Genomic DNA, 13,550 nt, shown 5'->3' with positions numbered 1-13,550 from the left:
ATTAATATCTGATCTTTTAAAATATTATATTCATTTTTATAAATTAAATGGTAATATTTTTAAAGAAGTGACAATTTAATTTTTAATTTATTTTATTATATAAAAATTAAAGTTTTATATTTAATGATAGAGTTGAAGTGATATGTTCTGGATAATGTTTTTAATTTATTTATTTTAACTCATTAAATACAATTTATTACGATGACTTAATTATATCAATTAATTGATGTGATTAGATATTTAAATATCAATGTAATTTATTATAATTTATATCAATCACTTAAATATACTGCATTAATTGTAATTCATTATATCGGTTAATTGGTTTATTAATTTATAAAGTATATAATAAAATAAATAATTTATTATTTATTCTAATTAAATTCAATAAATTTAAATTAATTTGGCTAATTTTTTATTTTAAATAAATTTTTTAAGTGCTGATCGGATCTTCTATTTATTAGTATTTCATTTTACTTTGTTCAAATTTTCTATGGTTCGTATTTTCTTTTGGTTCATGTGTTTGATATTGTTTTAAAATTTAGGGATAAGTATTGTTTTGGTCCCTAACATTGAACGTCAGAATTAAAACTGTCTCCAATGTAATTTTTTATTTAGAATCGTTCTTAACGTTTTATTTCGTATTAAAATCGTCTTTTTGAATAAAATAATTTTTTAAAAGACAACAATACCCCCAAGTGCACTACCGCTCATTTTTCATTCCCTGCCACCATCGTTCATTCTGCATTCTCCACCATCGCCACCCATTTATTTCCACTATCAGCCATCCGATCATTTTGCATTCTCCACCACCACCGTTCATTCTGCATTCTCCACCACCGTCACCGCCCTATTTTCACTATCAGCCATTTCTTTCCACAACAATAATAACAGAACATATATTCAAATTCAAGAATCCATTATCAACAATAACAGAACATTCAAATCAATAATAACACAACATTCAACATTCAAAAAAAATTTAAATGATATAAAAATTAACACAAGCAGAAACACAAGCAGAAGCAAAAAGCAGAAAAAATCAACACAAGTAGAAGGAAGAAGCAAAAAGCAAAAACCGAAGTAGAAACAGATGCAGAAGAAGCTCAAGCACAAAGCCAAATCAACACAAGCAGAAGCACAAATTCAACAAGAAGCAAAAGCAGAAGCTCAAGCAAAAGCAACAAGCAGAGGCCAAAGCAAGGAACAGAAGCCGAAGCAAGAAGAAGAAGCAGATGCAGAAGCTGAAGCAGAACCACCGGCAGCTCGTGGGCGACGGCGGCTGGGCAGATCGGCAGTGGCAAGAACCCAGCTCAGTCTCAGATTCCTCTCTCTCCTTCGTGCGCCGCCCTCCTCGCGTCGGGCTCCCCTTCCTGGTGATGCACTCCATGACGGCGACAGAAGCATGCATGAAAGGCGGCGATATCTTCCTCTGTTCGCGGTTCTGGCGGCGGGGCAGCTCGTGGGCGGACCGGCGACGATATAGGTGACGCGATGGCAGCGGTGGCTATGGCAGCGGCCTCCTCCTCTCCACCGGTGCTCCCTCTCTCTTTCTCAGATCTCCTCTCTCGCTACTCGTGCTCGATGACGAAGGACCCAAAAGTGGCGGCGATGGCAAGAAGCGACGGTGGAGACTCGCGGTGAAGGCAAGGGCCTCCTCCCCTCCCCCTTCGCGTTTCCTTTCCCCCCTCCCAAAACGCGTTCTTTTCTTCTTTTTTTTTTTAAATTTTATAATTTTTTTTATTAAAATAGGGATAGTTTAGGAATAAAATTAAAAATTTTATTAAAAATGACGATTTTAATACGAAAAAAAAATGTTAAGGATGATTTTAAATAAAAAATTACGTTAGAGACGATTTTGATTCTGACCTTCAACGTTAGGGACCAAAACAATACTTATCCCTAAAATTTATTATTTTAAAAAGATAAATTTTTTTCTTAGAATTTCCGTTATATGCATCTTTCTCTTCACATGTTTCATTATTATTTTTTCCCAATTTGTATTTTCTTCTCAAATTAAAAATCCTAACGTATCGTGGCAGAGGTAATCTTAAACCCTTTGAATGGAAGCTTAAGCAAAGATAGCTAGGGCTTTGTCTTTCATAAAGAATTAAGAAAAGAATCTTTGAAAAATATTTCTGTGGACAGAGTATGATGCTGCAACAATATAGAACATTGATAAATTTTGGGAGATGATTCATTTGTTGTCCTCTATGAAAGGTAAGATATTTTATTTTGAGTTATTTTAGAAGGGAACTCATTTGAAGACTATCCTACTCTTTCGTTTTTCCTAACATAAAAATATATTTTACAAACTAAAAAGAATGACATATAAGAACTAAATCGATGAATTGTTAAAATATTTTTTAACAACACATTGTTAGTTTTTTTATGATTTTTTTTACTTATTATATAATGTGTTTAATATAAAAAGTAGAAATTTTTTTTTGAATAATTATTAAAACTATTAAATAATTGTAAGGCGTAAAATTTTCGTAATGAAATTGTAAGGCGTAAAATTTTTTAAATAGAATTTTAAGGCAAAATCTAAAAAGAGAAGTAGTAGTAATAATAATAATCGACATGCATGAATAATAAGGGACATGTATGAGGAGAGTAAAATATTAGAATTATTTGTTACCAAAACTATATATTTATGTATTTTGTAATAAAAATTATATTTATAATTTGTAGGTTTTTTAAGAGAATCATCTATATAAAACGTGTAATTGAATTGGATTTTTTTTTATCGCCTTTTGGATGGTATTTATTTATTTATTTTTCTAAAATTTTGTTAATAAGATTGTATGAATAAAATATTTTTTGATAAATATATTATAAATAGGTTGAGCATTGTATATTGTATTTTTTATGTATTTGTAATGAGGCTCTTAAAAAAAATGCAACCAAGTAAACCAACATATGTATTGTATTTGAAAATTCAAAAAAATTACGGTCTTTATTTTAATTTTTTAAATCAGAGTTGTACCCAATTAAAATATAACTTTTAATTATTATTATTTAATTTTTTTTGAGAGATATACTTATTATTAATTTTTTTTCGATAATCCTTCTATCATTTCGACACAACCCAAAGCCATCTCCCATCTCTAACTCAATTGAGAGATTCTATTATCGAAATTCAGTCAAACAAAAGATAAGACAATACTATTTATGGGATCCAACTGTTGATTAACGTTACATTACAGATGACGTCGCTGAAACACCATCACCTGAATAAAGTCATTAACATCCTTTGGATAGATAAATACCAAAAAAAAAAAAACGTTCTTTAGATAAGTCCTGACACATGCATGCTTTGAATCCAGTGCACTCTCAAGAAAAACAGAGAATATCGATATCACTATCAATTTACATCAGGAAAAAACATGAACGTTACCGCTGAAGATAAGAGAGTGTTGAAAAATGTATCTCTATTATCGATTAATATCCAATGAAAATAGAAAATCTCGTTTGTGGAAACTTTCATTTCCATAAGTATATGCAAGAAAAGTCTTCCTTAATCAAAGAAGCAACTTTTTGAATAAAACAAAAGCTAAGCAATCAAGAAAAGCAGCTACCTCAAATTAATCAAGAAAGGCAGCTACGACAAATTCTGATGTATTTTTTTGATAAGGTTAACTAGATTTTTTCCCAGCACCCAAACAGAGGAACAGTAATATTTATATGTTTTATATATAATTTTCATAATCTTTGTGAAATCAAGAGAACTCCACCCTGTATTAGTTGTGTGCGCCAAAACAGGTCTCATCATGATCCACGCCATAGTTGTCGGCATACTAATAGTTTCTTGCTACTTGTACTTGACCAAGAGAGCAGCACCACGTGATGACTGCCGCAGGCCACCGATGGCAGATGGTGGGTGGCCGTTGATCGGTCACCTTCACCTCCTAGGTGGTTCATCAGGGAAGCCACCGTACGTGACCCTGGGAAACTTAGCAGACAAGTATGGACCAATATTCAGCATCCGAATTGGTGTTCACAATGCCGTGGTTGTGAGTTCTTGGGAGCTAGCCAGGGAGTGTTTCACGACCCTCGATGTCGTTGTCTCTTCTCGTCCCAAGTTCACTGCCGCAAAGATTCTGGCACACGACTATGTCAACTTTGGGTTCGCTCCTTACGGTGATTTATGGCGCGAGATGCGTAAGATAACCACTTCAGAGTTACTCTCCACTCGTCGGTTCGAGATGCTTCGAGGTGTTAGAGATTCAGAGGTGGAGGCATCAATGAAAGAGGTGTACAGAAAATGTGCAGAGAAAAGAGATGGTGATTTGATGGTGGAGATGAAGAAGTGGCTGGGGGATTTGAACCTCAACGTTGTTCTGAAAATGGTTGCCGGGAAGAGATATAGAGCAAGAAGAAGCAAAGATGAGGAACGAGAAGTCCGGAGGATCAGGAGGGCGTTCAGGGAGTTCTTTCGCCTGATGGGGGTGGTTGTGATTGGGGACGCCATTCCCTGTCTTGGGTGGGTTGATCTTGGTGGCCAAGTGAAAGAGATGAAGAAGACCGCTAAAGAGATGGACGAGATCGTGTCCGAATGGTTGGAAGAGCATCGGAGAAGAAGAAGAGACTCTGATGATCATGAGAGTGAGAACTCAATAGAGCAAGACTTCATTGACGTCCTGCTTTCTGTTCTTGATAGTGCTCATCTTAACGGTTATCATCTTGACACTGTCATCAAAGCCACTTGTTTGGTATGCTCCACTGTAGTTTAGAAGAAATTTAATGATGGCTTTTATTTGTTAAAGATAATGGTAATTAACTCTTTTGCATTATTTGCAGATGATAATTTCAGCGGCAACTGATACAACAACAGTTACCATGACATGGACACTTTCGTTACTGCTAAATCATCGCCACATTCTAAAGAAAGTTCAAGACGAGCTAGACGATAAGGTAGGAAAAGAAAGAGTGGTGAAGGAATCAGATGTTAACAAACTAACATACCTTGAAGCTGTGGTCAAAGAATCGATGCGATTGTACCCCGCTGGACCACTATCAGGACCTCGTGAATTCACAGAGGATTGTAGCTTAGGGGGTTATCATATCAAAGCAGGTACTCGAATGCTCTTGAACCTTTGGAAGCTTCACAGAGACCCTCGCGTATGGTCAGATCCAATGGAATTTAAACCAGAGAGGTTTCTAAGCGCACACAAAGATGTGGATGTGAAGGGTCAGCATTTCGAGCTTCTTCCGTTTGGCGGCGGAAGAAGGGTTTGCCCCGGTGCGTCATTTGGGCTTCAAATGACGAAATTGGCATTAGCTGCATTCTTGCATGCGTTTGAGGTCACAACTCCCTCAGATGCTCCTGTTGATATGAGTGCGACGTTTGGCCTCACAATCATCAAAACCACACCGCTTGAGGTTTTAGTCAAACGTCGCCTATCACCTTCTCTGATCTTCATATGATGGGCAATGAGAAATCCAACTGGCCACCTGAATGCAAATTGATTTTGTTTTGCCTTTGTTTTCTAATTTGTTGAAGGTGAAAAGTCACTGATGAGGTGCACTCTACTTTACCACGTTAAGTTGACAGTGGATAATCATTATATAAGAATGTAGTTAAATCAATCAAATTATTTATAAGTTTTCAGTTATCAACTTCACGGATATGAATTAAAATGATGTACAGCTAATAAATCAAATATATATCAATTTCTACTGGTGGTTTTTCAGATTAATAAGGACATTTAATATATAGAATAATACGGTATAGATAATATACAAAAACAGTTAATATTAACGGCATAAAAAATGTTTTTTTAAAAAAATGATTTTATGTTTTTTAAAAAGGATTTTATAATAAAAAATATTTATTAATATTATTAATTAAATTAATTCTTTATTTGTATTCTAAAATTATATATGTATGAAATATTCTAGCTGACAATTACTATATTAGAAAATAAAAATACTATATACATATAATAAAAATTAGTATATATTTTATATAAATATATATTATTTAATTAATTTTTAATATATATTTTTATATTTTAATATATATTTTATACTAATAATTAATTTAATAATTAATTTTTTATATGTATACCTAATACAATTATTAAAAAAATAGATCATAATGCAAACACCGCGAACAGAAATTTTATAAGAAATGTTAAGTTAATATGTTTTCTTATATTTGAATTTAGATTAATCAATTTTTTATTTATTACATTGAAAAAGTTAGTCGCTTAATATTTCTCAAATTTTATATCAATACGTCTACTCTTACATTCTTATCAAGCTATCATACTTTTAGATTTTAATATAATTCTTAGTCTAATATTTATATTATGTTATATTATTATACAATTATATTTATGTGTATCAAAAATTAATTATTAAATTAATTATTTTATAAAATATATATTAAAATATAAATATATATTAAAAATAAATTAAATAAAAGATTATTGTAACTTTGGTCGTTAATTATTAGTGAACATATATACTATTTTATTATTATATAACTTTATCATTAAATTAAGTTTGTAAACACACCACTTACAAATTTACAAATATAATAATCCACTAAGTGCGCCTAACAATTTGACCAATCCGAAAAGAAGACAAAAGCTTGTGGTAATTCGAAAAGGCCAAGTGAAAAACACGTAATGATATGCTATTTTATAGGACTGAAAAGACATCGTCCTCATCTAAAATTTAGAGAAAAGAATAAATAGATTTTTGTCTTTTATTTATTGTAAATATTTTTGTCTTTAATTATTGAAAAATTAAGTTTTTGACGTTCTTAAAAATTGGACAGATCGATCTTTTTGTTTAAATGTTATGTTTTTGTCAGATTTAATAGAAAAGTCTGACGTGACTTCGATAATACTTATCACGTGTACGCGTGAGTCACGCGTATGTGTCGTCTGACAGACTTTTTTCTCATGCGTACAAGTGTGTCACGCGTATGCGTCGCCATGAATTCAACAAATTCTCATTTTTTCATGAATTCTCCACTTTGTATGCTTTTTTTTTTCATTTCTTTCAAGTCATTCTTGCCTTCAAAACTTTAAATCACTCAAACAAACATATCAAGGCATCAAATAGGAGAAAAGTAAATTAAATTTAGCCCTAATCCATTACAACCCTTGAAAAGACCTCTTGATATGTGTATCCATGCATTGAATATATGTTGATTGGTAGAAGAAGAGCAAGCTTTAGAAAGCAACATTAGTAGAGAATGAAGAGAATCGACCTTCAAACACTAGAGAGATTAGAGTGCAAACACTTCCGCTGAGGGTTCGATGTTCAATCCCTTGTTCCTTACTTTTACGAGCTTTTTTCTTACAAGTATATTTATACTTCATTTTGAGATTTGAATTAGTGGAATTCATAAATCATCATACTATTTTAGCCCTACTTGTTCATATATGTTCTTGGAGATTGATTTATTTTTAACTAAGTAGGTAGATGTATTTTGCATATTAGTTGATGAACCACAAGAGTTTAGCATGAAGACATGCTAATATTTAAGTATGGAAAAGTTGGTGAACCACAATTTTATTATTGAATTTGGTAGATTTTATCAATTTTTTTCACATTTATTCACTAAAATAGCATGGTTTTGTGAATTTCTCCTAAATGTGCTTAATGATTGAAAACATGCTTTCTAGGCTATTAAATTGCTAAAATTAATTTACTTTTCTTCCATTCGATGCCTTGATATGTTTGTTTGAGTGATTTAAAGTTTTGAAGGCAAAAATGACTTGAAAGAAATGGAAAAAAAGCATGCAAAGTGGATAATTTAAGAAGAAATGAGGATTTGCTGAATTCATGGCGACACACGCGTACACGTGAGAGGAAAGTCTGCCAGGCGACGCGTACGCATGACAAACATTACGGGAGCCACGTCAGACTTTTCCATTGAGTCTGACAGAGGCATTTAGATGGAGAGATCGATCCGTCCAACTTTTAAAGACGTCAGAAACTTAAAAGTATTTTTTAATCATCAAAGATAAAAATATCCATAAAAAAAATCAAAAATCTATTTATCCTTTTGTCTAAAATTTATCAATATTTAAACACTTATTTTGACGAATTTGATTTTAGCTAAATTATTTACCGTATTTTATCTAATAAAAAAAATTCTCTTAATATCAACATCTTTTCGTCGTCATCAGATGTAAATAAACTATTAATATCATTATTAATATCATTAAATGTAGCTATATTAATAATACAAAAATCGTATTTGCATTAAAAGAAAGATCATCTAAATTAACTATTCTATATTCAATTAATTGAAAGTCTAGTATTCGTCTAAAACAAATTCTATTGGACTGCATATTTTTATGAGAAGAAGACAAGATAAAATACTGAAATGACATAAAATTTTATATTTTTGTATTTTGATTAATAATAAATTAAAATTCTCAATTTAAAAAAAAAAAAGTGTAAGACGAAAAATATAATAATAAAAAATATAATTATAAAAAATTAATAAAAATAATAAAAAAAATAAAAAATAAAGTGTGTCTCTTGTTAGTGTTTTTGTGTCTTTTTTGTCAGGATAGACACAAAATATACTAATTCAATATCTTTAAATATATTGTCTTTGTCCATATCTTCTCTATCAAACACGATTTTGTGTCTCAATATCCGTATCTCAATATCCTGTCTCTGTAAATAAACGCAGCTTTGGAGACTGACAAGCTAAGGTCATTAGAAATTTAGAGTAGCGTTAGCATGATGAGATCTAGGTTGAGATAAATAATCAGACAATAATCAAAGATTATATATATTAATATGCCGTTATAATTAAATCGGCTAAAACGGTATAATAATTCGACGACTGACGTTATAAGATCGATTACCAACAAAATAGTCGCCAAATAAAAATGTCTTCATACATCGTTATTTTTTATAAAAGGAGAAATATTCAAAATACAATAATCGGATATTCCATCCGATAAAAAGGGAGGTAAGACACTTTTATATTCAAATACATATGGATAATCCTTATACTAACTTGAGCATTGGAGTGCCTTTTGCAGATACACGCACCCCTTTGTGTACTGAAAGCCGAGATATAACTTTGCCAAAGAAGAAAACTTGGATTTGATCAGCAGAAGGCGAGATTCATCCTGCTGATTTATAGTTTGACCACACAAGAATATTTGGCGCTCACCGTGGGACCTTAAAAAAACCCTTTCTCTCTATAGGTCCCAAAAACTTTGCTTCTCAATCTTGGCTAATTTGCCTCTTTCCACACCATCCGAACTTCTTCAGATAACAGAATTGCAACAAGCAAATCAGCACATAGCAGAAAAAAATCAGTGAATGAGAAATCAAATAGCCGAGTTAATTAATGCTCGGATTGAGCACAACTAGGGATGAACCTACATACAAAGTTATAGGAGCTCCTACCCCCATTGAATTATAAAAAAATAATAAGAAGTATACATAGAAGTATATAATGCACATTGTATCATTGTATTTGTGGCATACTTAAATTTTTTATTTATGTATGATAAAAATTTATGTTCTTAAATATTAATACAATGAAAAAAATTATATATAAATTTAATCTATTGAAACTAGAAAAATTAAATTTACTTAAATTAGAAAATAAATAATAATAATTCAATTAGTTAATTATACAAAACTAAACTTAAATTTTAAATATAAATAATATTATTAGTATTTAGTAATTTTTTTTAAAAGTTAATTGAGATAATATTATATATTATTTATTTATTTTTATTATTTTATTTAATTTATTTTTGGCCTTGAATTTGGATCCTCTAAATTTTAAATTTTCACTTTAGATGATAAAGTGTGATATCTCACCCTTGAATAGTTTCTCTCTCATATTTTATCTTGGTCCCACCTATGAAATAAATGATGAAAGATCACACTTTACCATCTAAAGTGAAATTCAAAATTTAGAGGATTCAAATCCTTTGGCCTTATATATAATAATTTTTTTTTCAAACAAACATCTACTATAAATATGATAAAGTTTTAACTTTACAATTAAATAAAAAAACAATTGTTAAATAACTGACCAACCAAAATTGTTAAGGAAGAGCAACTCACCACAATCTTGACCAACCACGAGGTATTATTAATTGCATATCTGGAGGTTTTGTAGGAGGTGGAGCATCAAGTTCGGCTCGTAAACGTTCATACCGAGCTATGCTCTCAGTACTAGGAGCATCAAGCGAACTAAAACTACCTCCTCATTTTCTACAAATGACATTCTAGTCATTCGATTTCAATGAAAACATCACAAATCTAGACGACCCAGTCATTATATCTATTCATTTAGGAGACCTTCTGGTGTGGAAGGTATTACTCGATCCTGGAAGCAGTGCCGATGTCCTATTTTATTCTACCTTCCAGAAAATGAAACTCCGCGACAAGATACTTCAACCTTCTAACAAAGATTTGGTCGGATTCTCAGGTAAACGAGTCTCGGTATTGAGATCTGTATGGTTACAAACCACACTGGGTGAGAATCATTTATCCAAAACCTCTGACGTCAAATATTTGGTTGTCGACTGTTTCAGTCCTTATAATTTAATACTTGGCCGACTTTTTTTAAATAAGTTCTGCGCCATAGTATCTACAATTCATCATTGTGTTAAGTTTTCTGTGGAGGAAGACCTCATTGCAATTATTCACAGTGACCATCGTGAAGATCAGAAATGTTACAACGTCAGTGTAAAGTTACCAAACCGAGCTATAGGACCTCAAGTAAACAACATCCACAAATCTGCCGAGGTTCCAACACTGGCAGACCTTGACCGACAAGCCGAGTTCCTTGAGCCACCAACACCAACGGAGGACTTACAAAAAGTATATTTCAATAATGATCCTAACAAGTTTACTTATGTCGATCTATTCGCATGGACACCTGCTGATATGCCCGGAATTGATCCCTTGATCATATCTCACAAGTTGGCACTCAACCTCTCTGCTTGACCTATGTCACAGAAAAAACATAACCTCGACCCAAAGAAGAAGCAAGCATCCTTAGAGGAAACCAAAAAAATCATCAATGTCGGCTTCATACAAGAGATCAGATTCACAACATGGTTGGTGGTAATGGAAAGAAACACAATGATAAATGGCGCATGTGCACCGATTTCACTGATCTTAACAAAGCATGCCAAAAGACTCTTATCCTTTGTCTTCTATTGATTCATTGGTAGATAATGCTTCTGGTTATACAACACTAAGCTTTATGGATGCATATTCTGGGTATAACTAGATCCTCATGCACCCCTTTGATGAAAACAAAATTGCTTTTATAACTGAATATGAAAATTATTACTATAAGGTTTTGCCTTTTGGATTAAAGAATGCAGGTGTAACCTATGAATGTCTCGTGCACAAGGTGTTTGCAATACAGATCAGCCGAAACATGGAAGTCTATGTCGATGACATGGTAGCAAAAATAAAGCTCGGCAACAAACATGTTGACGACCTCACTAAAATCTTTACACAAATTAGACGCTATAACATGCGCCTAAATCTGAAAAAGTGTGCCTTTGCGGTACAAGGAGGCAAGTTTTTAGGATTTCTGCTTACAAGCCAAGGTATAGAGGCTAATCCTAACAAATGTTGAGTAATATTGGAGATGAAAAAGTCCACAAACAATAAAGGAAGTACAACGTCTAACAGGGAGAATTACTGCCTTATCTAGATTCTTACCATATTTAGCTTCAAAGTCTTTTTGTTTTTTCCAAACCTTAAAAAAGAAAAACAATTTCAACTGGACCGACGAATGTGAAAATGCTTTTACTGCTTTAAAGACTACTCTTTCAACACCCCCAATTTTACAAAAACCTTTACATGGGGAAGAACTTTATCTTTATCTATCAGTTACTGACTGGGCAATAAGCTCTGTTCTTATTACAGAAAGAGATAGAACACAATGACCAATTTACTTTGTGAGGAAGTCATTACAGCATGCTGAGCTTCGCTATCCAAAAATAGAGAAGCTGGCATTAACATTGGCATTCTCGGCCAGACGCCTCCGACCTTACTTTCAGAGTCATGTCATCTACATTCGAACCGATCAACCATTGCACCAAGTCTTGCATAAACCAGAACTAGCCGGCCATCTTATCAAACGGTCTATCAAACTTTCTGAATTTGACATAAGATACCAAAGCAGAGGACCAATCAAGTCACAATACCTGACAGATTTTGTCGCCGAATTTACTGCTCCGAGTTTAGATGAACACCACATTCAATGGACTCTTTATGTGGACGGAGCATCCAATCCTCAAGGATGTGGTGCAGGGATCTTACTTGAAGGCGACAATGGTTTTGTCCTAGAATATTCTCTACATTTGTCATTTAAAGCAAGCAACAACCAAATAGAATACAAGGCTTTAATTAAAGGATTAAGGCTGGCAATTGAACTACAAATCTCAGAACTAAAGGTCTATTGCAACTCTCTACTTGTCGTGCAACAGGTAAACAACCTTTTTTAGGTTAAAGATCACTTGCTAGCAAAATACTTAAACCTTGTCAAAAAATTGATTTCAAACTTTACTAAGTTTGAGATCCACCACATACCTCGGGAGCAAAATCACCGAGCAGATATCTTATCAAAGTTCGGAACCACACAATCACATATTTTTACTCTGCATCAATCAACCTTTCTTACACCAAGTATCAATCTAACTGAAGTTGTAAGTGTAGCTTAGGAAGAAGATTGGTGATGACCCTATATGCAATATCTCAAAATAGGAAACATCCCACAACACTAACATAATATCAGAAAATTCTGACGACAAGCATCTTTCTTCACAATATTCAATAATTCTCTATATAAACGAAGATTTTCTCGTCTTTTGTTAAAATGTCTTTCCAAGTCAGAAGCCGACTTAGCTATATCAAAAGCTCATGAAGGTATCTGTGGAACCCACGTAAGAGCTTGGAGCCTAGTGTCCAAGATCCTTTGTGCATGATTCTTCTGGCCGACCTTACAGCAAGATTGTCATGCCAAGGTCAAAGCTTGCCCTAATTGCCATAAGCACTCTCCAATAATACATATTCCAGCCGAGGTATTATATCACTCTGACGTAAGTTGGCCTTTTAATCAATGGGGCTTGATATACTCGGCCCCTTCCCATTAGCACCGGGATAGGTAAAATTTTTCATCGTCGCCATTGATTACTTTTCAAAATGGATTGAGGCTTAACCTTTGGCCAAAATAATATCTCAATAAATGATTTCTTTTGTTTGGAAATATATCATATGTAGATTTGGTATACATCGGCATGTCATTACTGACAATGGTCCCCAGTTTGCCGATAAAAAAATTCACCTCTTTTTTGCAGAATTTGAAAATAACACACCATTTTTCTTCAGTAGAACACCCACAAACAGATGGCTTAGCAGAAGCAGCCAATAAGGTCATTTTACATGCCCTAAGGAAAAAACTAGATGATGCCAAAGGACTTTGGGCCAAACTAATACCCAAAGTTATATGGGGATACAACACTATTGTTCATTCAACAACAAAAGAAACACCTTTCAGATTGGTGTATGGATTTGAA

At 32.9% G+C, this 13,550-nt stretch overlaps 1 protein-coding gene across 1 annotated transcript; it reads left to right on the top strand.

Annotated features, from left to right (window-relative positions):
- The first annotated feature begins 3,500 nt into the window (after nucleotides 1–3,500).
- LOC107610181 (cytochrome P450 CYP82D47) lies at nucleotides 3,501–5,622 on the top strand. The gene is made up of 2 exons (XM_016312280.3): nucleotides 3,501–4,715; nucleotides 4,804–5,622. Exons 1-2 carry the CDS (start codon nucleotides 3,774–3,776, stop codon nucleotides 5,428–5,430), a joined length of 1,569 nt encoding a protein of 522 aa, XP_016167766.1. The 5' UTR covers nucleotides 3,501–3,773; the 3' UTR covers nucleotides 5,431–5,622.
- The last annotated feature ends 7,928 nt before the right edge of the window (nucleotides 5,623–13,550 follow it).

The sequence above is a fragment of the Arachis ipaensis genome, chromosome B7 (assembly GCF_059453495.1).
Source record: "Arachis ipaensis isolate K30076 ecotype BB chromosome B7, ASM5945349v1, whole genome shotgun sequence".
Taxonomy (NCBI): Eukaryota; Viridiplantae; Streptophyta; class Magnoliopsida; order Fabales; family Fabaceae; genus Arachis; species Arachis ipaensis.
Note: the sequence above shows the minus strand (reverse complement) of the source record. Positions and strands in the feature narration are given on the sequence as shown.

What these genes read in the sequence shown, in the direction of transcription:
- LOC107610181 (XM_016312280.3), top strand. Translation starts at nt 3,774, where the DNA reads ATGATCCACGCCATAGTTGTCGGCATACTAATAGTTTCTTGCTACTTG. An exon ending in TCATCAAAGCCACTTGTTTG is followed by an intron (nt 4,716 to 4,803) that starts GTATGCTCCACT and finishes CATTATTTGCAG; the next exon opens with ATGATAATTTCAGCGGCAAC.